Source organism: Enoplosus armatus, chromosome 10, assembly GCF_043641665.1.
Source record: "Enoplosus armatus isolate fEnoArm2 chromosome 10, fEnoArm2.hap1, whole genome shotgun sequence".
Lineage (NCBI taxonomy): Eukaryota > Metazoa > Chordata > Actinopteri > Centrarchiformes > Enoplosidae > Enoplosus > Enoplosus armatus.
Genome location: NC_092189.1, coordinates 5154059 through 5180260, shown reverse-complemented (window position 1 = coordinate 5180260; position 26202 = coordinate 5154059). Strand labels below are relative to the sequence as shown.

Here is a 26202-nt window from a genome sequence, read left to right as displayed (position 1 = left end):
CTAGTTAGAGGGGACCATGTCCTTTATAACGGGTTCTCTGTTTAAGTAGGTGGCCCAGTAGACCAGGTTGAAGGAACCAAAGAGGACCGGAAACAAAATCCTTGACATCCTGTCAATTTTGCTGACGCTGTTGAATGTCTTCTTGCTTTCTTGGGCTTTGCCGTCTGCTTTGGGCTTGTTGGGATCTAAAGCTCCACCTTTGGCGATGGTTGGAAGTGTGCTGGAGTCCTTGGTGATGTTAGGTGCGTAGTTGGCCACTGCTACAGCGTAGGCGTTGTTCTTCTTGACAACAGATGACCTCTCTTTTTTCTGTTGAAAGACCACAATGATTGGATGCAAAAGCTTAAAAAGATAGAGGCAACCCTGAAACTAGTCACTTGTCACCATGAGTTTAGAATACATGTAAATGAAGGAGTGAGGTGGCAATGGCTAGGTTGCGGTAATGGATCAATGTCAGAATGAAGGCCAGCACATACATGCCAAATATGTCACAATTTGACAAGGATGCACTGTCACTTTTTTCAGCCTTCAAAACACTTCCAATGATGTTTGAAACTTACAGCATAGGTGGACCGATACTCATACAGCAAGCAGGAGGAGGGAATATAGTACACATGATGTCATATGTGAAAAGACACCATACTGGTTTGTTTAGGTTAACTCTCTTAGAGTGGAGACACACTGTAAGATTTGGGCCACAGTTGCAGTAGATCCACACAAATAATGATTACACAGGCCAGTGATTCAAAGAATTAGAAGAGAAGGACATGTAGTAAGAAAAATCAATCAATGATTTATTTCACAACATTTTAATTACTTTTTCTTTGATCAAAGCCCTTTTTCTTTGCTTTATATCAATAAATCCGTCTGCCTCTGCATGACATGATATTTTCGACATGGATGAATGCTTATAGCTCATTTATTATTTCATTTTGCATCCATATCCGTCCTGTCTATAGTAAGTTATGTCTGGCACCTACATTACCACAGTCCCTCCCCTGCCGCAGTTCGAGGGTTGATGATGCGCCCGAGGGCACATCATAGTTAAAAGACAAGATTTGCAATGATGGCACGTCAAGGTTTAAAACACATTTCTTTCTGGAGTACTGCTACTGGAATACTAATTGGTTACGAGAAACAATTTCTGCTGACTTACCAACGCCTTGCATCAAATTCGTCATTGATATTTTGCCCAAAATGTATCATTTATCTAATTAGCTCTCAAAACTAGTTTTGGCTCCCCTTGTGGAGTGTTAAAGCAGCCATTACCGCTGTGATCCTCTGCCTCTAGCAAATGTTTTTAAGCACGGCCTTCCTCAGCATAGAGTTGCAGTGCTAATGAATTCATGTTCTTCGCTCCTCGTTACCTTGTCAGTCACGACACTCTTTCCATCCCAAGCCCAGCCGCGCTTTGTGAAGTAATTGACGGTGGCGAACTCAATCAAAGCGGAGAAGACAAAGGCGTAGCAGACAGCGATGAACCAGTCCATGGCAGTGGCGTAGGCAACCTTGGGAAGGGAGTTCCTCGCACTTATACTCAGTGTCGTCATGGTGAGAACAGTGGTTACACCTGGAAATCCACGCAAAAGGAAATAATATGAATGCAATGAAGTTCATTAGGAAAGGATTGTTTTATTGTTTTATATAATACACGTATGGATGAAAATAATGAATCACTTTCGCTGCCTTTTCTTACTGCATGTTTGCATTTACAGTAAGGTTACTATTAGCCTCCTCTACCCTCATAACCACTGACCTTCAGTAATGCTTTAACTGCTCAGCAGGTTTGGTAAGTTTGGCCAGAGGACAACTTCTGACTTCTGCACCTGTCCTTTTCCTTTGAGCTAACCACTCAGTATTAGGTCACTGTTATTAGTTCCACTTGGCTTACAAACAAGTCCAACTGGATTGGAAAAAAACACAGAAGCCTCTCAGAGATGTCTCCTCATTCCTCTTTGTCTGTGTTCAATCCCCCGTGCTGATTTTGACAAGGCTAGAGATTTCCCCTAAATCTCATTAATGCCATTGGGAATTGGGGTATTTCATTAAGATAGAGGTAATTTGAAATGTATCTTTGCATGAAGGAAGAAGAAGAAGTAGAAGAGGGTGACAAAGACAGACTCTTACCAAACACAGTCCTGGCTGGCACTGATTCTCTATTCAGCCAGAAAGACACTTGGGAAAGAATGACTGTCATGATGCACGGGAGGTACGTCTGGATGACAAAGTAGCCGATCTTCCTCTTCAGATGGAAATGAGCCGTCATCACCGTGTATTCACCTGTGGGGACAAGAATCTGGGTCACTTCTACTACCATTTATAGTGTGACGTTTGAGTACTTTTTTTACCCAGTGCATTTAATGAAAGCACTAATACATCTCTGCTTTGTAAATGTAACACGCCACCCTCAGTTAATGGTATCAGATCACTTCAATTTGGTTTGCATGCTTGTAATCATGCATCAGCTTCACCAGTGCATGGAGGTTCCTGATGTTCATTTCAAGAAAGTACATCACTTTACAATCAGCTGTTGGTCTGCATCACATCACGCAGAGGAAGCCTTTTTTGGTTAAAATGTAATACGAAATCTGGTTTATAACACCTGAAGAGGACATTATCAAACCTTGTTACTGCAAATCTGCTTCAGTCTTTTTAAATTAAAAGGTTATAACTACTGTTTGATTTGACTGAAATGTCAAATTATTTTGAAAATAGCACTAAATATATTATTTTTTAATTTCCTGCATTTCATTTAGGAAGGTCAATTCCCCTGTATTATGGTCCTTTCCACTGCTACTACTAAATTAAAAAGAATGTGCAGACACACACTCATATTTACTCTACTGCTGTCACAAGTAATAGCTTATCACAAGAAGAGTAAAATGTACTTTGTTGGGCTAGTATTAATACAATTAATGAGATATTGCAAATCTCTTTTGAACCTAACCGTTGTTAAATTAGCCTGAACCAGCCTGTTTATTATAGAGATGATTTCTCTCTACCCGTCAAATTTAACTACACAACTGCACCCTGCGCCTCCCTTTCACACACTTATGTAATTCATATGAGTAAAACATTATATCTTTATGTGAAGATTGTGGAGAATGCAGCTTTAAGATAGATTAGACAGCCTGCTTCAGCTGCTAACAGCCCATATTTGATCAAATAATCCATCCATACATAGAAAAGCTGCATGATTTCCTAGCCACCGAGCAAAGCCTAATAGCTGACAAGGCCGTGAAACAGTGCCAATGCTGCAGTAGCAGGCAGGCCCTCCAAATGGAAGATATCTCAAAGAGAAGCCAAGATTAGACATGAGAAGAAAAAGATGTGTTACCCATGGCAACAGAACAGAGAAACATAGCTCATTTGCTGCAATTCTGAAACGAAGGCCTTGATACACACTGCCACTTGGCAAGAGGAAAGTCCTTTTCAGCAGTGGGGAGGGGGGAGGGGGTGTCAATTCCAAGGACTAATCCCAAAAGATTTTTTATTCCCTCTTTCTTTTGTAGCGCTGTAGTTGTATTGCCTGCGTTTCTAGCAGTTATGTGAGGACCGATTCTCCCTCTTCCACCGTACACTCAAACACACACACACACACTCAGGCACTGGAATTTAGAGGAACTGAATGCGTTCTCGGTACCCTATGGACCTCTACATCTTCTGTAATTTAATTTGCATGCCTGCATGGCCTGCATGGAGGAGGGCGTACAAGCAAGGAATCCACTGGTTGTGGCTAAATTTTCTCTGGAGAAGCCCGTGATCGCTTCACTGAGAGGGGAGATAATGATCATAGCATGAAGATGATAAACCAGTCATGTTTCCTACAGATGTAGGGAACAAGGCTCCTGCTGACGCCACGGGGACACCTCACTCACTCAGGAAACGCTGTCCGACAGAGGGCACTGACTCTCACACAGAAGACAACAAGCTTCGCAAATGGAGATACCTGTCAACATTTAAAAGAGGGCTGTCTGTATCATATTAAACACCAGGTGATCTAAATGTGAAGGGTTTACTTCTAAATGCAGGCCTTTTCTGAAATGCTATATTAGAGGGATTCTTGGAGACGTAAATGGTCCAAATCTGTGCAGCAGAGGCTGAGATATCCTTTTTATGGATCAAGCTAAACTGGATCCTACACTTCCCATAATGCAACTCCATAGTGTCTTACGTTAGACCCTCCCTGGCTGGTAAAAAATACATGTTTTCCACACCCCCCAGTTGGTAACTTTCTGTTAAAAATGTGTCGTCTTCCAAAGCCATGCAAAGATTACTTTGCTGACATCATCAGGGTCATTTTCTTTTAAAACATTTAAAAAACTCCTCCTGAAGCACAGAAGACATCATACAGCTGTTTCCACGGGCTGGACGGGACTCCCCATGACAAGTGAACTGATCTTAACTGTTAAACCAATTAAAGCTGCATTGATACATTTTTGGCAACTAGAGGGCACCACCATGTAGCAGGCTTATAAAGTTGTTAAGGCAGACACGTCCAGCACACAGGGAGAAACGTTATCATCCAAAGGTCATGACTCTTTTCACATTACAGTCATTTGATTCAAAGTTAATATCAAACATATTGGTTAATAAGGCTGGCTTAATTGATAAAGTAGGACTCATTCACCAAAAGCTATTTCTTTACAGCAGCTATAATCAATATTTTATATTAACAATGGATCAAATGGCCACTTGTATGTGGAAGAGAATTATCAACAAACCTAGCAGTTCCCCTCAGCTTTAGACAGCTTTTTAGCATCTTTGCGTGGAAATCTTACTGTTTCAGTTCACTCTCACCGCTTACATCAATGTTGTTTTTGACTCTTCAGACTGTACAGTGCCTGCCAAGCACCAAGTTACAGGCAGACAGTACAATACATTACCTACACAGACAGCATTATTATTCAATTCATTTCAGACTTGACATACAAAACTACTTTAAAAAGAAAACATTCACACAATAAAATACCACAGTTAAAAACATCAACTAGCTGGTGAACGGAACATTTATCCTCTGTGGAGCCAAATATTTCCCCCACAGGTTGGTGGAGAGCAAAAACAGAGCTAAAGGGAAGGTGAATACTGGACTAAGTCGCCAGTAACACGATGCTCCATGACTGCTGGGTGAGAAAATAGACAACTGTTTCACCATATAAACTTAAAAGATGCCAATATGCAAGTGTTGTGTTTACAGCTTGTTTCCACTGCCTCCGAGTGGCCAAAAAATCAGTTATTGCAGGTTTTAAAAAACAGGTTTACCAAACGTATCTTCAGTATATAAATACTACAATGACATTATCATGAATTATAAACTGTGTGTGAAGTGAAAGATCACTACACTCAGTCCTGTTCAGTCATGGGGTTTTTATGTGTAATGTAAGTGCTTTAAAGTAACAAGTCGAACATGACTGTGTGACAAATAAATGTATGGCTGAATAGTGGGATTTTTGTAACAGTGTGTGTGTGGTGTGTTCAGAGGCTTGTGCAAGATGTCCGTCCCTGTAAAGCCTGAGAGCACATTCATTCTTGCCAAATGACCTAGTTTGCAAGTACGCTACACCAAACACTGACACACTAGTAATGAATGATTAATTTCAAGTCAGCCAATCAGATAATGTGGAGTGACTAGTTAAACAAGAGAAACTGTCACTGGCAGGCATTCTGCCTTCTACCGAGGAGGCATCATACACCACTTAACCTAGATAGGAGCATTTAGTGCATGAAAGGATGTTCTTACTCAGTGAAATTGAAGCAGGGATTCCCTTGATAGAAGGATGCAGTCACTGGGGAAATGCTCCATACTGGTAATTGATACCTATAGGGAGTAGCGGTGGGGCACTTGGCACAAGGATGTAGTTACAAAGTCTGTTTTTCTGTGGTAGATGCATTTTCTGCATGCGATCTAACACTGAAACTCAAAGTTGTAGTCTGTTTACACTGCCTGCATTTGAATCCAGAGATTATTTTCTAAACCTTTTTAATGACTCTATTATCAGGATAAAGGAGGGAGATCACACGTCATTTCGATAAAGGTGGTCTTTGATTGTGGGATAAGAAAGCAGGTCTAGATCTGACGCTTTTTTTCTCCCACACTACCCTGAAATACCTAGAAGCTTCAGCATGAAAAAGTTCCAAGAATGAAAACTGGAGCAGCTTGTGAGAAAAAGAGGACTCACTGTCCATGCTCAGGCACATAAAGAAGACGATGGCGATGGTTTGCAAACCACCCACTCCTCCCTCGAATTTACAGTTAAAGTCTGGAGGCGAGTACCCCAAGGTCAATATCCTCCACCAGGAACAAACTTCTCAAACTCTTTCACTCTTTCAAATGCAACTCGTGCTTTGCACATAACAATAACCTCATAATTCACATTTCCACCACAGAAAGGTGTAGTAGCTTACCTACAAATCACATATTCTTTGCATAAGTGCTGACTATCATCCAAACCAAATGACAAGTTTCTGCAAGCTGATTTTCATACAGCACTGACACAAACTGACAAAACCAAGTGTATTCAAGGTAGAAAAAAAAATTTGTAGATCTAAAAAGACACAGTTAGTTATGTACACGCCATTTAGTCAAAATGGGCTTAAAAATGCAAAAAGAAACACTGGTCTCCTGTAATTATAGCACACATTTCTCACCATTATGATCACTGCTATCATCGTCCTGCAAGAACTGTATTTCAAAAGCGTCTTCCATCACGTTTTCCTCAAGTAGTATTGCTAAAATTAGATCGGTGCTGTCGCTCAGTAACAACAAATTGTACATGCTGTCAGATCTTTTCATCTACCACAACACCTTTTTTTTTTTACTTGACTTAAATGGTGGCATTGTTCCAGGCTGTAGAAAATGCTGCAGCAAGGATTTTTACCATTAATATCATTATGTTTTGGGTTTGATTACCCATGCATCCTTTCGCCTGGTTATCAGTTTCTCGATTCAACTGGTTTAAGGCTCATCAAGGCCTCTGGACTCTGTGTGACTCTACAGACTAGTGGACTAGATGAGAACAGAAATCTGTGCAACAGAATGTTTTTTCTTCTTCTCTTGTCTTTCTCTTTGAATAAACAGATGTATCTCGTGACCCCTCCACTGCTTTCACCCCTGTGTTTCTCACGTTTCTTTTTAAAGCTTGCTTGGTGGCTTCTGTTTTGAAAAAGTGCTGTCCAAGTGCTTTATGATTAGTTTATGCTTATGTTACCCTGGCAACATGCACTGTTACCACGGCAACATACACTGGGATAAATTGTGTGTCTGTTGAATTTGGCTCATCTCTCAGGTGTATTTTGAGATCCTTCGGGGGACAAGTCTTCAGTTATTCTTACTCCTTACACTCACATTATTATTATTATTATTATTCATAATAATGGCATACCATTTCTTTTGCGTTGACATCACCCTCTGCTGCGTCAACCGACAGTTAACCAACCACAGCCACAGAACTCACATCTCACTGCACTGATCTGGCGGCCTATTTAAAGACATTCACTCTGTACGCTGACGTGTGCTTGCCGCTGTTATTGCTGCTCCACTCCACCCAGCCTCCACCTGCTTTTGGTTCTGCTCTGTTTGTGTGCACCCTGGAGGGCGTTTATTTCTAAGTTAATAACCATTGGGGGATTATTTGTGATGGTCCCTGCATGTTATTTATCACTGTGCTTAGTATTTCCTTCTGCCGCGGTATATTGCCACAGCAGGGAGCCTTTACGGAGAGGAGAACCATATTGCAAGTCAATTTGTATTCCCATTTTTTATTTGCTATGTGACATGATAGTTCCCAACAGAATTAAACTGAAAACATGGGGAATGAAAGGTAAACAACACAAGGTGGATGACAAATTTCTTCTCCTCAGCAGCCGCTGTCTTATTTCAGATGCTGTAGAGTCACTTCAAAGAATCATAATTATCTCCAGGTTTAAGCATTTTCGTCTTTACTTACCAAACCAGAAAACAAAAACACATCACTTATTCTCTCTCCAGTGGCTCCCTGTGAATGCATGTATTTATTACAAACTCTTATTTCTAACCTACAATGTATTACACAGCCTTCATCAGTGATTTGCTTCCTGCCATCATATCGTCTCCAGTCACTGGGTGTCAGATTCCTTGTCAAAGGAAAACAGCTGCCAGCCTTCTCTCATCTCTCAAGAGGAAGCCTGCTAGCCTCACAGCGCTTCAGCATTTACATCCAAACCCATTTATTTACCACATTTACTTACATTTATTTACAATTTCTGATCTCATCTTTCAAGCTATTCCTCCTTACTGTCTAGCAATGGTGCCCCCCTCATCTTCACACACACACACAGAGAAACACATATAGACTTGTGTACGCACACTCAAGTCCTCTGTGTTAGTGTGTTTGCATGAAATGTGTTAGTTCTATTTTTAGTCCTCATTATCTCTTTGTTTATGCTATAGCCTATTTTTCTATGTATTTGTGTTCTTTGTTTTCTGTATTCACTTTGCGAACAATATGCTTGTTAGAAGTGTTTTATAAGTAAATTGAACGTGACAACTGATTATCTTGGATAGAGCATATTTCTATTTCTGTACAGGCCCCTAACAGAGCCAGCAAGGCTTCAGGACAACACGCTTGTGGATTTGGTTACTGCAACATTTTTCAGCACATTCCCCTTAGTGACTGTTGCCATGCCTGTCAAGCTTGTACATATGTCAACCAAAATCCAGTGGAGCACGACGACGAGCTGCTAACGTTAGCCAAAACTCTGATACAGTAGCCTCCACACATTGGGATGTAATACAACACTGAATGTGCTTGTAAACAGGACTTTCTAATCTGTTACCCCACAAAAAGGTGTAGTATATAATGCTCCTTGGAAGTAATGCTAGGTTAGGTTACTACTCTAAGTAGTCCAATTAAGATAGTTTAAGTTAGCGTTTGCTGCTCACCTTAGAGCAGAGAAAACACACTGTTTAATCAATTCCTTACACTATTTTTGGACTGTGGACTGCAAAAAAATACAAGTCAGCCTTCAAAACATTTTTCACTAGCTTCACTTTCCATACACACATTTCAAACTTTCTGCTTTTTGCTTCAAGTGCATGTTTTCACACTCTAGACTTGCGCAGAGTTAATTATCCTGTCCACTAATGAGCTTGTCATTGCTGGATTCACTTGCAAAAGCCTCCTGCAGGTCCATTTGAGTGAAATGCCACGTTTTCAATGCACACCGAGTTATTCACTCTCTAGGCCCAGAACATAGATTTTCTTTGTCATTTCACGCATCGCTGCACTTTTGTGAGACATTCCCGTGTCTTTGGGCACCAACATACGACAGTTAAATCACTGAAGAACACAGTAGCTTTTCTTTTCTCCTGCTGCTGTTAGTGTCTCTGACAGCTACAACAGACAGATGTGCTCCCTTATGTCTCGTTTCGCATCAGCGTCTCTCATCTGTCTTTATGGACATCCATTTAAAATCCATCCAAAGAAACTGCACTGAATTTGAATGTTTGCCCATCTTTGTTCTCCAAAGGGGGGTTTATAAAGTGGAAAAGCTTGTCGCAGCAGCAGCTCACCTGTCATGCTGCTTTTGGGTCTCCGGGCCACACTAAATGCAGATTAAGAAAATACAGAACAAAGTAGGGAATTCAAGATGCATGACTGCCAAATCCCTGTTTTGTCGAATCTTTGTCATGCAGAGGAAGCCACAGCAAATGTTTCTCTGCATTTTTCAAGCCAAATAAAGTGAGTAACCAAAAAGACAAAACTTAGCAAGCATTTCGCAGCAAGCTGTGGCCGCCTCCTGCAACGTGTAGGAGGTGGCCGAGTTCAACATCCACCCAAATAAGCACAAAACCTTCACAGGTTGATATTCACACTGAAACAGTTTGGAACTGAGGTAATAAAGACACTTAGGTTCCTGATTCCACAAAATGAAGCAGGTTGAAACTATAGAGGTCAAGTTAGTGCTGTCTCTGCACAGGTTTTGTCACTAAAGGGTGTATTAGCAACAGCTATTAAAAACATTTTGCTGCACGCCAGCTGGCAAGTATCTAGCAAAACCCAGACTATTTTAGAAGTGTGGCTATTTGAAAATACCAAATCCAGGTTTTTTTTTCTATTTCTGAGACATTTTCTGAGATGGAGGAACATTTACTGCAGAGGGTGGAGGTCAGTAGGAGGTGGAGGAGTCATGAGGTGGATTTAATTCCCTCTAGACTTCTACTAGACCTCCACAAAAGCTTACCTGTACTCGATTTGATAGTTTCTTGTCCGACCGTTTGTCCAAGCAGGTCATACTGATTCAGGCGGGAGCTTTCTCCTTCCACCACCACAGAGTCGGAGGCATTTCGAGTCCAAGCATAAGTCACTTCTGAGATTGTGTAGGCATCTAAAAAAAGAGAAGAGGATAAACCCATAGGGGATAAATCTGGGCCAGCCGCAGCCATTGATGATTTGTTTCGAGAAATTATTTCAGTGACCAAAATGAAAAGCCCCCCCGCTACATTGTGTTTGATGCTGGGTTTCTAGAAAAAAAGAATACTGTAGAGATGAAAGAATCTCTCAGCGGCTGAAGATGAAATTTGTAAAACGACAACAAGAAATTGATGATGTGACATTTGCCCTTTTCAATCAGTCACAGCATCCACTGAGTATGAAATTTGAAAGCTTGTCTGCTAACCTAAGAATGTCTGATGAATATACTCTGCCATCATTGTGTCCTACAGACTGTTGTATTGTTGCAAAACTGAGCAGAGAGATTCATGTGAAATACTGTAGGTCACCACATAAACGCATTGAAAGGAAATGGGACATTTCATTAATGTGAGAAGTCAAGGCATTTCAGACATGACCCACCATGTACTGATGCTCTGATACTTAAGAATCCCTTGTTTTTAAACCAATATCTTAAAAGCAGCTTAAAGCAAAACTTATTCATCCAAATGTAAAGAAGCCATGGCAATAAAATAGTGATTCAATTCACAAAATAAAACATTTGGATGAGTTTAGAGTCCTTTTCCCCATATTTCCCAGTGACATTTCCACTCAGTCCTTTATCTGTCAGTTATTCTGTTTCTCTTTAATTGCTGCACATTTTGTTAAAATTTGTAGGGCCACAGCCAGAAAACTGAGGCATGCATTCCAGCTTCACCCGGTTCTTAGGCGGCTCACTTGCCAAAGAACCAGTGAGTTGAAAAAAAACAAAAAACAAAATAGCATTTTACTTAAAGGTCCCTCAGGCGCTATCATCATCAGAGTTACTCACAGCTGCCAAATTTTAGTGGACAGGAATGAAAGTCCATGGGGAAATCCTCCAGATGCATTGGGCACTCTGCATGCACAGTTAACCTGCATCCAATCCACAGAAAATTAAGGAGACTTTGCAAATGCATGAAAAGTAAACAGCAGAGATTAGGCACGGTCTCAAAAAGAAAAAAAAGAAAAAAAGAAAAAAAACTCACAAGCCTCATGCACTATTCAAGACGCTTGCCATCTGTAATGCGTAACTGTAACTGTAATCAGCAGAGCAAAGTAAACAAGGTACTGCAGAGACCAGCAAAATACTAGTGTGTGTCTACGGTGATTGTAGGTTAGCTCTTTAATGAGAAACTGTATTATAAAACATTGTTCAAACCACTGTGAAAATAACTTGCTATAGTTTGTCTTTCAAATTGATTTTCTTGAAATGCACATTGACAAAAAGATGCTAAGTCGCATAAAATAGGACGCATGAAGAATACATTTGAACAAATGTGATTCTGTATCGCGTACTTCTACAAGGCTAACACGTGCTTTAGCAAGTGTGTTCTATCCAAGTCATTCCTCTTCAATGAGTACTTCAACAGTTTTCTCGCAGCGAGTTAGCGGAGAAGATCGACACCACTCTCTGTATGCTAAAGCTGAAGCTACAGCCAGCAGCCTGTTAGCTTAGCTTAACAGGGTGAAACGGCTCTGTCCAGAGGTAACAAAATCAGCCAACTAGCACCTCCAAAGCTCACTAATAAGTTGTGGTTTTACGGGGGGGGTCATGTGCCAGACTTTTAAGCTAACGGGCTGCTGGCAGTAGCTTCATATTTAACATACAGACATGAGGATGCCATGTCCATCTTCTCATCTAACTCCCTGCAAGAAAGCCAATACGTGTATTACCTACAATGTCCGGCTGTTCCTTTAAATCCATCTCAGCACATTTAACATAAACACAACGTGGTGACTTTTTCCTCAGACATGCTTCTGGGACTTGAATTACCTCATGGTGTACAGCAGAGTCCCGTCATCTTTGATCCTCAACAGTTTATTAGGCATGGTCATGTTATGAGCCACAGACTTTTTCCCATTGTGGAAGAAGGTGTCCGGAGTCCAGATTTTACTTGCCATCAGGTTGTTGAGGGGCAAAATATTCATTGGTCCGTGAAATTTCAACCTCTCATCCTTCCAGCTTTGCCGGAAGAAAACGTCTATGGTGTACTCCTGTGGGACGAGGGGATATATGAGGGAATTAACCATTTTTATGTTTCAGCTTTCCACTGTATGAAAGCCCACTATGAAAGTACACTTTCATATAGTGCACTTTCTGCTGCCCTGTTTCATCGAAGCATACAAGCAGCAGCTCTTCACGACTGACTTCACCTGCCACTTTAAAACCTGGCCACTGCACGGCTTTCTCTATTTGTCAAAGCTGCATCAAGGTGAGGGCGGCACCCTCCGTGTTCCTCTCGGCTCTCTGAGCCGGTGTGTTTTCCTAAGCCGGCTCTGAGGCCAACACAACCCCTTGACCTACAATCCTCTGTTGTCAAAAGACACCACACACAAGGAAGGATTTAGGGCAGGAAGCACTGCACTGTGAAATGTGTGTACGTGTGAGAGTGTGTGCGTGTTTGTGTGATTCACACACAGCAAGTGAGAGTGAGAGGGAGAGCGAGATAAATTCCTCCAGAGTTTTTTTCTTGTCACAGCTGAAAGGCCTCTGACATTTAGATCTCTTTTAGACACTGAAACTGCCCGCTGAAACCAAAAGGAATGACTTTTCTCTTAGGATGTAGCAGATCTTACAGTAAAATGTTAACCTGCTTTATTACAATTTGGGTTTTGTTTTAGCAGTTTCGGGAATATGATGAACATTTTACCCACTAAAGTAATGCATGAGATCTGGGAACACGGCAACAAATCCAACTAACAGGAAATATTAGCCGTCAGCTGATCAGACAAAACAAGCCAACTGAAGAGCTAATTCAAATCAAGCATTTTATTTGAAGTGAAAATGAACGCACCTAAAATTTCAGTAATAATCCCAAGTAAACACAGTATAATCCCAAGTAAACACAGTATGACAGGTCAAAGCTGAAGCAGGAAGTTGGTCTGTAAACTGTGATCGATAGTTTGGATATAATCTCAATGTTTAAAGTAAGTGTTTTAAAGTTTAAAGGATACATTTGGTGATATTTTATATTTTTCTTATTGTCAACAAATCCCATGAAAAGACCAAAAACAACAAACTGATATTGTTTGTTACCCTGTGCCAAAGAAATGGTCAAAAACACATTAATTAGCCACACCATCGCACTGGGTTCAATGTTCCTTCATGATGGCGAACATGGGCACTGTTGTCTATTTTGAGTCAATCCCAATGTAATATCCTGCTGCCACTGGAGCACCAAATGTGTATTAATCCGTGACTGAAAATAGTCCCACAGCAAATGTACTATTTATCCCTGTTTGAGTAGTGTTTGCTAAAAACTACAGTGCCCAGCTGCTTCAGGAAATTACTGAGCCTTTAAAAAAAAAAAATCATATTCGTGACCTGTTCTTAAAGATTTATGTCTTCAGTATTAACAATGGGGTTAGGGCTGAGTGGAGCAGACAGGTCATGTGCTTTGCATCAGAAAAATAGACAACAGCTCCAGACTTACTGTAGCCTGAACTGTTTGTGATTATTTTTGTTGTGATGCTGCAGCGTCCCAAGATCTCAGCAACTGACATGAGTATACTATAATGAGTTATTATTACCAATAGGAATGATGGCTAAAACTATGAAACTATGGCCCACAGTGTAATAAAATGGAATCATCCTTTAAGATATGGTGTTACTACACAGGTTGCACCCAGTATGTTCCAGTGTATAAAACTGCAGCCAAAGACAATAAAGCTTTTTTGCCTCTAATTCTAAAGATACCTTTGACCTCTATGTTTGGCTCCTTTGAAGTGAAATGCACCTTTTTTCAGCTTTTTCTTCATCTGCTAATTATTATTATTTATTTATTTTATTTCATTTTCCAGCTTTGGCAGTCAGTAGACCTCCTATAAACCCTAATAAAGCAGCCACCACAGCAATCAGATGAATTGCTCCACAGTATCTGAATAAATCGATCAGGTCAGGGGAGAATATTTCACTCTGTGCAGACTAGAGTAGAACATGAAATAAATCATATATTTTATGCCTTGTGTCCTATTTTGCTATACCATAATGTTCATTTACTAATAAATAAATGATAATATTATAATTTTTCAAACCTGAATTTGATTCTGACACATTAGTAGTATAAGCTCTACTGGCTGTGATGACCTCTGCCAGTGAAATTGAAGGAGATTATGTTTGCAGTCCATCTGTTTGTTTGCAAGATTTTTTAAAAGAGACATCAGGAATGATTTGGCTGAAATGTTAGCTGACAGATCAGATGTGGGTGGTGATCTGGATCTGGGATTTTCGCCATGAGATCATTTTTATTTTTTAGCCTTAATGATTTATTATTCTGCGTCTGAGACCTGTTCCATGTAAGTGGTGGTTTATATTAAACTGAGTGCCTTCTAGTTTACATATCTTTCAGAGGCCACTGCATTGAACTCCAACATCATAACTGTTAAATCAATAGATCAATCACTTGGAAAATGGGTCTCCAACAATAGAGGGGACGCTGATGATATGATGTGAAGGTGGGGTGCATGTTTCAGAATGATAAACAGGAAAGCCCTGGATAAACAAAGGAGTGACTTGAATAACAAGAGGAGTTTCAATAATTTATAAGATGAAAATTGTCAGATGAATAGACATCGTGCTGCAGCGTGGAAAACCCGTCCCACTTCAGTGTTGTGGCGAGTGTCAGGAGAGAGAGAGGGAGATGACACAATCGTGAAAGGAGGGAAAGTCGTAATGAAACTAAAAATAAAAATAATATCATTAAAGTATGTTATGAACAGGGAGTGCACGGCCGTCCTCTGGAGCGGTGCTGTTCTCTAAGTGTTTATACATCAGCAAAGATGTGGGTGAATAATTCAACACAATAAATAAATGCCAAGTATCTGCTCTCACCATGTCTGTGTCTGAAACTGGTCCAAAGCTGGTGACGTAGATGTTTGTCTTCACCTCAGTTATCCTGTCTGGATGAGAGACAACAATTAGAGGCAGCAAAACACCCAAAGGGGTAAAGGCATTGAAGTTGAGAATATGGAATATATATATATATATATATATACACATATGTATGTGTATATATATATTTATTTCTTTTTCTTTTTTCTTCAAACTGTTCTCTCTACTTTTTAGCACAGGCAAGGAAATCTGACTAGTTATTCTATGTTAAAAGCTTGTCTTCATATGGGTTTTTTGAGTTTGAAGTTGTGATCCTCATTTTCATGACATGAAACCCAATTTTATATACTATTCATGGTCGTCATTGTTTTTATGCAACAGCCATCCAATGTATTGTATATACTGTCTTGTATAAGTTATTGTTTTCATTCTTAGTGGCGGGGTCAGCCATTCCTGTGCAGCATTCACATTACCTACTTATGCACACGTGTTAGACTTTATGGCTGCTTCACATTAAAAGCATTCAACTGGTGAAACATGGGGAGGCTTTTTTTTTATCTTATTTTTTTCACATTTTTGCCTTTATTGGAGTAACCGTATAAAAGACGACAGGAAACAAGTGGGGATATTGTGGTCATGTGGTATGTGTCTTAACCATTCAGCCACTCAGATGCCCAACAGGATGACTTTTATTGAGCAGTCACAGGAAATGTAGTATATTTGTCACAAAGGTTGGTGCTAACAGCAATTGTTCGTGAAAACGGTACTGCAAAACAATACATGGTCATTTTCAGGATTAGTTTGAAACATTGCAGGGAGTAATGGAAGAAGAAGGAAAATGAAGACTCCTCAGCAAGGCAACCAACCTCACTGTGACCTGCTGTTGTGTGGAAAACTGTGGTTGCTCATGGCATGAGGGAATTATTATCAATTATTGACTGACTTCTTTATCAAAACAACGGAGGTTTGTTCAGCTGCTCTGTAAACAAATACACCAGTTTATCTTCTCTTGAACTTCTGATAAAGTAGCTGCTCAATGAGTGTATTGAACAGCGCAAAACTTTTTTTGTCTGCAATTTCAATAGAATTTATAAATGTGAGTAAATACATCATATGTGTATTTACCAACAGTTCAGCACATTTAAAGACGTAACTTTTCCTCTTCCAATGATATATGAAGAACGTCAGATTTAACTGTTGCTGATCTTCTTCATAAATCCATCTTACGTCATTTGTTTCCCAACCAGATACTAAGAACTATATTGTGTACAAACTTCACCTGTTCGTGACCTGGGCGAGCCAATTCAAAGGCAACTCTTCTAAGATTAAATTTAGTGAGCCACGGCGACATGTGAGCTATGATTTGAAGCGTATAAAATTTGTCCTAAATGTTCACAGTGATGTGACAGATAGGAAGAGCAAAAACTCATATGCTTCCCATTCAAGTGGTAATGCGCTGCTGCATCAGGTCCATTTGCTTTCTCTACACTCTGTCTCCTTCAATAATTACTGAAGCTCGATCTCTCATGCTCGGTCAATTCAAAAAGCTTTCACGTTTTACTCTACACTCTGTACTACACAGCAAACAGCATCTCACATACGATCTGAGGAGATCATTACTCCTCAGTAAAGTGCCCTCATGCATGGCAAGGCAAGCCGCCATTTACGTCCCTCTAACAAGACATGTTATGAAAATGCTTTCTTATTTATAAGGTAATGTAAATCAAGAGGAAGTGACAGGTTGCCGGGTAATAGGTGCAGTTTAGCAAAACATACGGTAGGCTGCATTCATTTATGTAAACCAGGCCTTTGTATGTGAATCAGGCTGATTTAAAATGAGCAGGTTTTTACTGTGGCGCACAGAGGCCTCCATTAGTTTGATTTATTTAAAGAGAAATGTTCTTTGTGGAGGCACACCTAGAAAGTGTGGAGAAACCGTGTTCGACACCAAACACAGCCGTATTGCTTCTTCTTGTAAAAAGATACAATACGGTGCATTTTATCATTGCGCTGTGCTGCACCTTTACTTAACCTTCACTTAGTAATGGCTGTGTCTGAGATCGGTCACTATTGTAGTCCATTATATTGTGTGTCATACATGACTCAAGTGATCCCATAGTGCGATGTTAGAAGTAATAAAATGTACAGTCACTATCCGAGCGCTACCTACCATTGTGCATTGTGAAGAAAAAAAAGGTGCATTTAGTAGACCACTACCAGATAAGAGTAGTATCTGCTTTTGGTTTTTATTTTGCCATCTGACACACTATTTAGTCCTCTGTATAGACGTCTGTGTACAGTATGGCGAGTAGTGACTACAGCCAATGCTTAAGGCCAAGAATGTGAATGAAAAGATCAGTTTTGTTTTTGCAATTTCTCTCTTGATCACCGATGTTACAGAACATAACATACAGAAAAAGTGATCTTTGCGTGTCGGTTTTCACACAATTGGATAGGAGAAGAAGTAGCCGGTCTCCCTCTTTGTCCTGCAATAGTATTTGACAGGAGTCTGGTTATCATGTTTTTTGTATAAAGGTTTTTCCTAAAAGTCTTGTGGTTTTCTTTGTCCTACACCGAGCATTTTTCTATTATTTTTTCTTATAAAAGATAGAATTAGTTTTTTCTTACTGTAAATGATCAACTATGTCATAAAGTAATGATTTTTTCAGATGTTTTGTAGGTTCCAGAGCATTGCTTTACTGTTTGGTATTCTTTTTGTAATTGACCTCTGTTATGAAGCATCTTTTGCTGTTTTTGGATATTTATTGTTCATGTTGTTGCTCATATTTTGCTCTTGTTTGGGGTTTGTTGACATTGCCCAGATAATGATCTTCATTGGGTGTGTTATAGGGAATTCACTTGAATAGCCCTTAAAAGTAATTTTTCTCTTCCCTCACCGCTTGCTTGGTCTCATGGATTGGTTGTTGTTCTTTGTAAGTATGTATATATACAGTACCTGTATAGCCAGGCTTGTTGTCATTCATGAAATGCATGACGAAGGTTTATTGACCAACACATAAATATTCAGTGAATTTACCGTAAGTGTCTACAGTGTGCAGGAAATGTTTTTTGTTATATTACAGCATCAAAAAAAATCCTAGCCTTGTATCAAAAACCCCACAAGAATAAACAATAAACAGAAGTCTGCAGAAAACCAAATCCACCACAGCTCCAGTCCATTTGCATTGCATGAGTGGAGCAAATTCACAAGCAAAACTAACCATATTTGTACAAATGATGCATCCTCGCAGTAGCAAACCTAGAAAAGCACAGCCCTCGAGGAAAATACGTGTTTACTATTTAAAAATATCCAGAGTGCATTTAATGCCCGAGGACACTGGGACACTTATTTACAGGAACAAGGACAATACCTAAAGTTCATCTATTCGGCAAGGACAGTCATAAACATGTGCTTTTCATATAATCTGAATCATAAGGTACAGATGGGCCCGCTGAACCGCGTTTAATTGGTCGGACGAAACCTGCCCGTGTTAGGGGACTGTGCATCCCACTGTGCAACTATCCAAATGTCAACTTAACTCTTGCCAGTTTGGACAAAGATAAAGAGCAGCAGCAAAAACCCAATATTGGACCGTGGGATGTTTGAGGGGGAGCAAATGACATGAGTCCAGAGAGGTGGAAGAAAAGCCCGATATGATTGTGTTGATCAAACTGTCATAAGTTTTAGTAGCAGCACTTAAATTAACAATCTGTAAAACTGCCGCCTTCCTCTCCCGACTGCTGATTACTCCAACAGTGATTAAAGAAAGTTCATTACACCTTTCCATTAAATGTCTTCAACACCTGATGTACTGTAGGTGAAGTGTTGTGTTTAATGTTTCTGTGTAGTTAGCAACGCTAGCCTTTTAAGCTCATTCAACAGACATCGTGGTCCAGAATCTACCACCCAACCAAAACATGTCACAATATCACCCACAGCGCACACAAAACAGATCAGAGCACCACAGTGAATACTAGAGGTGTGTAACAATTATATCAAACTTTATATCAGTGGTATTCAACTAAAATTCACAGAGGTCCAGTTAGAGAAAATGTCCTCAAGCGAAGGTCCGGGACATCATAATGTCTAACTTGCGTTGTGATTTAGTGTGATATATATATATAAGTAGCCTAGTAGTTGTATCAACGTCTGCATGTAATAATAATAATAAAGTGCTTAATTTAAAAATTTTAAATCCTTTAATAATTTATTGATTATAGGTCCGGGTCCGTATAGGACGGCGTCTGGGTCCGGACTCGGACCGCGGTCCGCCTGTTACTGACCTATGCTTTATATGATGGCAAAAGCTTGAATATCACTTTTAAGCTACAGTGAAAGCAGTGTCGTTTTAAAGCTGCATTAATCGGTTAGCATCTAAGTGTTAGCAAACTATTGCCTGTTTACTCATCCAGGCGACTCATTAGCATTCATTTGTTTCTGGTCACTTGACAAACATGAGTCTAATATTCACTCTCCTTACAGCTCTGGGGTTTATGAGAGCAGTGAGATGGAACCAAAACAGCAAAGTTGCGGACAATAAAAAAAAACAACCAATGAGCTGAAAGATGCTAAAACGCCCCGTGGACCTGCAGAGTTGGATGATAATTATCTGTGGGGTTTGTTACTCCAAGCGACACCTTTCACTTTACACACAGTCATACATAGTCATTGACTCAATGATAGTCTGGGCTGCTTTATACCAACGACATGTGAAAAGTTTACTTGTGTCAACTTCAGTTGGGTTTTTTGACATAAAACCGTTTCTTGGTGCAGCTTTAAAGCTGGAACTTAATGTATAGCTCCAAGCGTGAAGTTGTAGTTCGATGACACATTTTTTGGGGTGGAAAACAAATTAGTAGCAGAAGTGTGAATGTGAACAGAAGTGAGCTGCCTCGCAGTCACACTAATGATGATGTGGGAGCTACTGTGCTTTCTGCATCCACTCTCTGCAGACTGGCTTGATTTCAGTGAAAGTGACAGAAACCAATTGCTGCATTTTAAAAGAGCTCGGTATTGCTTCAACACTTGAAACAGACAACAAGTACGAAAAAGAAATGCTGGATTAAACCAGTTGTGCAGGTTCTAAATTAGATTGAAAAAATGGCTGTTTTTGCTTCTGAAAGCAATAGATGGCTGTGGTTATACTGTATTTTCTATAAATAAATTCAAGAGAAATGTGCAGCCTAAACCCACACAGTAATTCATTCATTGTTGAAACGATTACAGCTGTTTTGTTTTATTATCTCCCCGGAAACCTTGTAGTAGCCCCAAGGGGACACGTGGGTTCATCTTGAAAACTTCTGCCCCAGATTCATCTTTTCCATCTCCATCATTTGATTATCAGCTGTAAAATGTTTCAACTCCCATCTCCTGTTCACTGCAATAAGACACAGCAGAGTGCTCGTCGGGATGGATTTGAATGTCGCACAGCTTAGGAAAAAACATCCACACACAAACTAATTTTTCTGTGCTGTAGTTTGTGGTCTTGTTATAGTGGATTCATTGCAGTGCATCACACAGGTGTTCCTGTTATTTTGTCCACACCCCATAGCTGTCCTTAACTGCTGTTTTCTATGGAGGGAATTGAAAAATATTTTTGAATCATCATGTAGGAGAGTAATACATAGAGACGTGGGACGAGAAAGTCAATTGACTCTGGGGGTAAATAAATGTTGTAGTACACTGTAATGTGTGTAATGATGCTGTAAATAAATAATTGGATATTTGAAGATTACATGCAGTATATACATTAGCTAGATTAGGGATTCAGGTCCTTTTTTGTTTTTTTAACCATGAAAACTGTCAAGGGAATGACTCTGTCCCTGAATATAGTGTGTGTATGAGTGTGAATACACTTGTGCAGCTGTGATGAGGCTCTTTTTCAGCCATTATAAATGTGTTATAAATCCAAGTCCAACGAGGCGTTAACATGTTTCTTACCACAGATGTGACATACAGATCGAATGTGTTTACAATGTGGGAAATTCCATCTGATGTCATTTTTCTTCCAACTGACTTCCACACCATGATGTTGCCTCTTCTACATTAATGGCTACAGTTTGATACTGCATCTTGAGTGTTGGGGGTTTGTCCTCCCACTGGGGCCAGATCTAATAAAAATGTATGTGCTCATGGTACTGTAAGACACTTCAGATGAAAGCATCTAATTTAAAGTTTGGATGTTTTATTTAAATGCTTTATTTCAGATGGCTGAGCTCCCCTAAGGCCTTGATCAGACAGGACGCAGTAGGAGGCGTCTTTTTCCAGTTGTTTTCTATAAGCAGACAGCGTTGTGCGTGCTGCTCATGCACCCAGGGTGCCTCACATTTTTACAGGAGCGCTCTGAACAGCTAAAGTTGAAAAAACGCAGAAAAGAGCCCAGCGTCATTTGCATTTTTTTTCCCATTGTCCAATCGGATTAATTGCAAAACGCAGCAAGCTGCTCTTTTTTAACTTGTAGGCTTCAACAGGGAGGGCAGCGCGGTGCGCCTCACGCTTTACAACCTGCAGAAGGCGTCCTGCCTGATCAGGTCCTAAGTCTGTCTTTAACACGATCACTTCTTCACAGCTGTCTGTTGGTGGAGAATCATTAATGTAATTTGTCAGTCAAAATCAATATAGCTTTATTGATTCAATCCTATAAATCTCCCATGGACTACAAACGTCTTGTCAAAGGCCAAATCAAAAATGTCAAGAAACATACTCTTTGTTTATATTTTCTAGCAATGCATTAGCAGCATTAGCATTAGCATTAAGTGTACATTTTGGTGCCTAAACCATATTTGATGGAAACATGCCATAAAATATGATCATTAAGGTCCTTGAAGTAAGGTATGTACGCTAAGCAACAGTGTAATAATAAGCCGAGCGTTTATGCTTTTCCTACACATTAAATAAGCTAGCAGTACTATTTATGTAGGTCCAGTTGCACAGGCTGAGCGCTGCCAAGCTAAAGGAGGTCTGTTCCCCATATGGCAGCTCCTGGGCTGATGGCCTCAGGAATCTGAATTTCAAATGGCACCAAATCCTGAGGGAGGAGCTCAGCTTTGGGGTGAGGGGCCAGCTGGAAATGAGATGCCAAACATGGAGGATGATGGGAGAGGTGACGATGGAGAGGGAAGTAACGCTCTGAGGCCACAGATGAGCCAAAGATGTGATTCTCATCGACGACACACAAAATGTACTGTCTTCTGTAGAGAGCGGGTAGTGAAAGATATTAAAGCCTATCATGCTTATCTAGATTAAAATTGATCCGACCTCTCAGAAGCTCCGGAAATATCACTTTTTAAAGACTAAATCATATATATTTTATATTATACACTGTATGATGATAAGATATCATACGCAAACATCAATATATAAACACACACAGAGCTGCCAGATACACTGAGGGTCGGGAGTGGGAGAGGGGTTTCATGGAATGTTTTAATGCCAGTTTTCATTCAAAGAAGGAGACGAAATGCTTTCAGACATCTCCTAATTGTTTTCCAAGCTTAGGATATGCCATAACATTATCTCACCAGTGTTAGAGTGTGGTGTTTGGCAGATTGAGTTGAATCAACTCTTAAACATTGTGCCAATGATGACAGACTGAGGCACTGATGACAATTTCTGGGTCTGGTCATAACAAAATCAATCACCGTTCAATGCTACTTTCTACTCCAACTGCTTCTTCAAAAATGTATAATGCAAGAAGGAATGGACCGACGGACTGAATAAAGAACCGATGAATAAATCATAAAAATTCTAACCCTAACCCATTAGATAGATAGATTTCCCATATTCCAACATATTACTTTGGCATCACTTCATCCATGTCCCTACAGTCAAACTAGCATTCCAAGCATTCAGCATAACCAAACACTGACACTGAAACAACATAAGTCATAACCGCAGAGTAGTTCTGCACCCACAGTTTATTTAATCCAATATTCGGCAGATTCAGCGGGCATTTTCCAGAAAAACCCGAGTGAGAACATAGCCCTGTGCGGGGTTAAATGTGGCCAGTTTGGCTGCAGTTACTTTCCAGGAAGTGCAGTGAGTGTTATATAACCTAAATGTTTTGTGCAAGGAGTGTGTTTGTCGGTTTGTTCTTGTGGGGACTGGTGCCAAAGGTTATCTGTACTACAAAAGCTGCTGTAAATGAAGTGCTCTCACTCCAAATGAGCCATCAACCATTTACCGTTTAAAAGAGAGACACGTGCTTTTCATATTAAATGGGAGCGCAAAACATTCAAATCAGTTAATTAGATAGTATCGTCTAAAAGGCAGAGATATTAAAAGATAAAGTTCTGTACATCCAATGATAGTAGATCATTTCCTTACCCCCAAGACCAGGCCGCAGACGGTTGTCATATCCATCCAGCAGGCTGTCCAGGATCCGCGTGAACAGGGTGATATTGGTTTTAAAGGCATCAGATGTGGCATCAGCATTCACTGACCTAGTCGACGGACACACAATGACAACAAGACCAGTAAAGGTACACTTCAACTAACAGGAATCAGATTACATTTTAAACGTATTTAGTCTCATAACTCTGTTTTCCTCAGAGGCCTGATTTATGAAACAATAAAAAGGGGGGTTGTTATTATCTGGCAGACTTCATACGTGCCCACACAGACACACACACACACACACACACACACACACACACACATAGCCTACACATTGTTTCTCATGATCCACATGGATGACCCAGTTCAACGCATAACATTTGTGAGCCATCTGATCTTGGGGCCAAAACACAACTGAATATGCAAATGTAATCAGAGCTAGAGATTCATGGTAAATAAATGCAGATAAGGTCCTGAATTAAAGCTCGACATAATCACCACTGTGGACAGCACTGGTGCAACAGCCTCAGGTTATGGGCATATTTTACTTGAAGCAGGGAAAGGGAATGTATATACAATATTAATCATTTTTCACATCTGGGTATTTTCTGTGTGGACCACATTCCTCTAATTACCATCAGTGAAAGTGTTGGATTAATGTAGCCTTTTTACTGGTGTTGTAACTATAACAGACAAGGAATATTTTATTTCTCATTTTCAAATGTGTTTTCTAGTATAGCAACAGTACTTAGCCACATTTTAAATCACACCCACGTCAGAACAGCCAACATGTTTTAGGCTGTGTTAGTATTGAATTAGAAAGTGCATAAATTAAAACATCACCAAACTTGCGTTAGCATGTGTAGGGAACCTTAGGTGGAGGAAATTATAAATTAAACTTTAACATGTATCAATAAGCAAGGCTTTCTTGGATGTTAGCTAGTAGCCAGCGAGTAACGTTAGCTTAAAAACAGCAAAAAGAAAAACGTTTTCTATATAAGCTCATAAATAACCATTATAGATACTGATATGCATATTTGTTAGTGTTAATTATGCAGTGTTCATGTGGCGGTGTACAGACCAACAGCCTCCTGGTTGGAAATATCAGGATTTTCCACAGACCTTATTCAGGTATCTAACCAAAAACACATTCAAAAAACCCCATTGACTTTAAGACGAAGGGACCGGAAGTGTGAAAATGCTAACTGATTCCCAGGATTCAGGACTCCTTCCTGCAGCAATTGCTGGCAATTACATCTAAACAAAAATGTAATTTTAACCAGCGCATTCAAGAGCAGCAATACACTGTTTGTATGTGTTTTTACTTGTTAGCAAACCCCTGAAAATATCGTGTGGAGTGGCTAGGCTAACGGCTAGGCGAGGCTCGGCTAACGTTAGGTTTTCCCGTGTTTCCCTGTTCTTTCACAGCAGACATTTGGACTTGTCATAGCATGAAAAGCACAGGTGTTGCTAATACCATTAATGACGGCTCTGTCCTGTTCAAGTGTTCCAGTTTGTGACAGTTAGGTGGATAATACCAGGACCCTGAAACCAAAGCAGCTAAGAAGCATTCAGCCATAATTCATTTCATTATTTACACCTCTACCTTTACTGTCAAAATGTCTCCCGTGAAAAAAGGCCTTTAGCAAAGCAGCGAGATGAAAGTTTTCAGAGTCTATACGTCGGTGGGGACATAATGGAGCCTCGAGAGGCATTCAGTGGCCTTATTTAAATTGCCTCCCATGCTTCTGACATGGGTTGTTTCTTTCTTTTGTCAGCTGTCCTCTGGGCCAGTGTGAGCTCTCAAATGACCTAAACTGTCACTCCCCATGTGAAAAGACACCTCTGCACCTGATGTGATAATGTGAGATGTCCTCTGATATACAACAGCTTCCAGTGGCCGCCTGGCCTCAGTCACAGACACATTTCCAGACATATCAAGTAGCAATTGTTCTTCTTTTTTTTTTAAAAAAGACCATTTATTGATAGTTGAATTGTCCTTGAGAAAAGAGCCCTTTGCAAACAAAATTGCATTTCAAGGTTGACACTGGCTGTAGCTATTTCGGGCTGCAACTTCACCACCACCATTATTAATTGATTAATCGTTTTGTTGTGAAAAATGCTCATCGCAATTTCCCAGAGCCCATAATGACGTATTCAAATTGATTCTTTTGTCCAAGCAACAGTCCAAAAACCCAAAGGCTCTTCATTTACTGTCATAAATGACAAAGAAAAGCAGCAAATCCTCGCATTTGGGGCTGTGAGGCTGCACTTCCTAGCCCGGTAATTGCCCACATGCCCTGAGGGTTATTTTTACGGTCAGACCGAGGATACTGAAGGCGGTAAACTGCCTCTCCTCCTCCACCGATAATGAGTCCAGCACAATAAAAAGAAAAGAAGAAGAAAAAAACCTTGATAAATAGAGATAGGTCCCCGGGGACCCAGCGAGTGATCCCCCGGCCTACAGCGGCTCGTATCAGCGCTTCAAGGCGTCCTCCCCTTCAAAAGACTCACCTGGTCTTCCAGAGAGCTGTGAGCGCCAGCAGGCAGACGAGAAGTGGAGAGGCGCTCTCTCTGCTCCACAT

At 40.2% G+C, this 26202-nt stretch overlaps 1 protein-coding gene across 1 annotated transcript; it reads right to left on the bottom strand.

Annotated features, from left to right (window-relative positions):
- LOC139291622 (gamma-aminobutyric acid receptor subunit alpha-2) lies at positions 1-26202 on the bottom strand. Its single transcript, XM_070913719.1, has 9 exons — positions 26132-26202; positions 23609-23724; positions 15283-15350; positions 12226-12446; positions 11242-11324; positions 10222-10365; positions 2128-2280; positions 1368-1570; positions 1-309 (listed from the first exon to the last, which is right to left on the bottom strand). The coding sequence occupies exons 1-9, from the start codon at positions 26200-26202 to the stop codon at positions 1-3; spliced, it is 1368 nt and encodes a 455-aa protein (XP_070769820.1).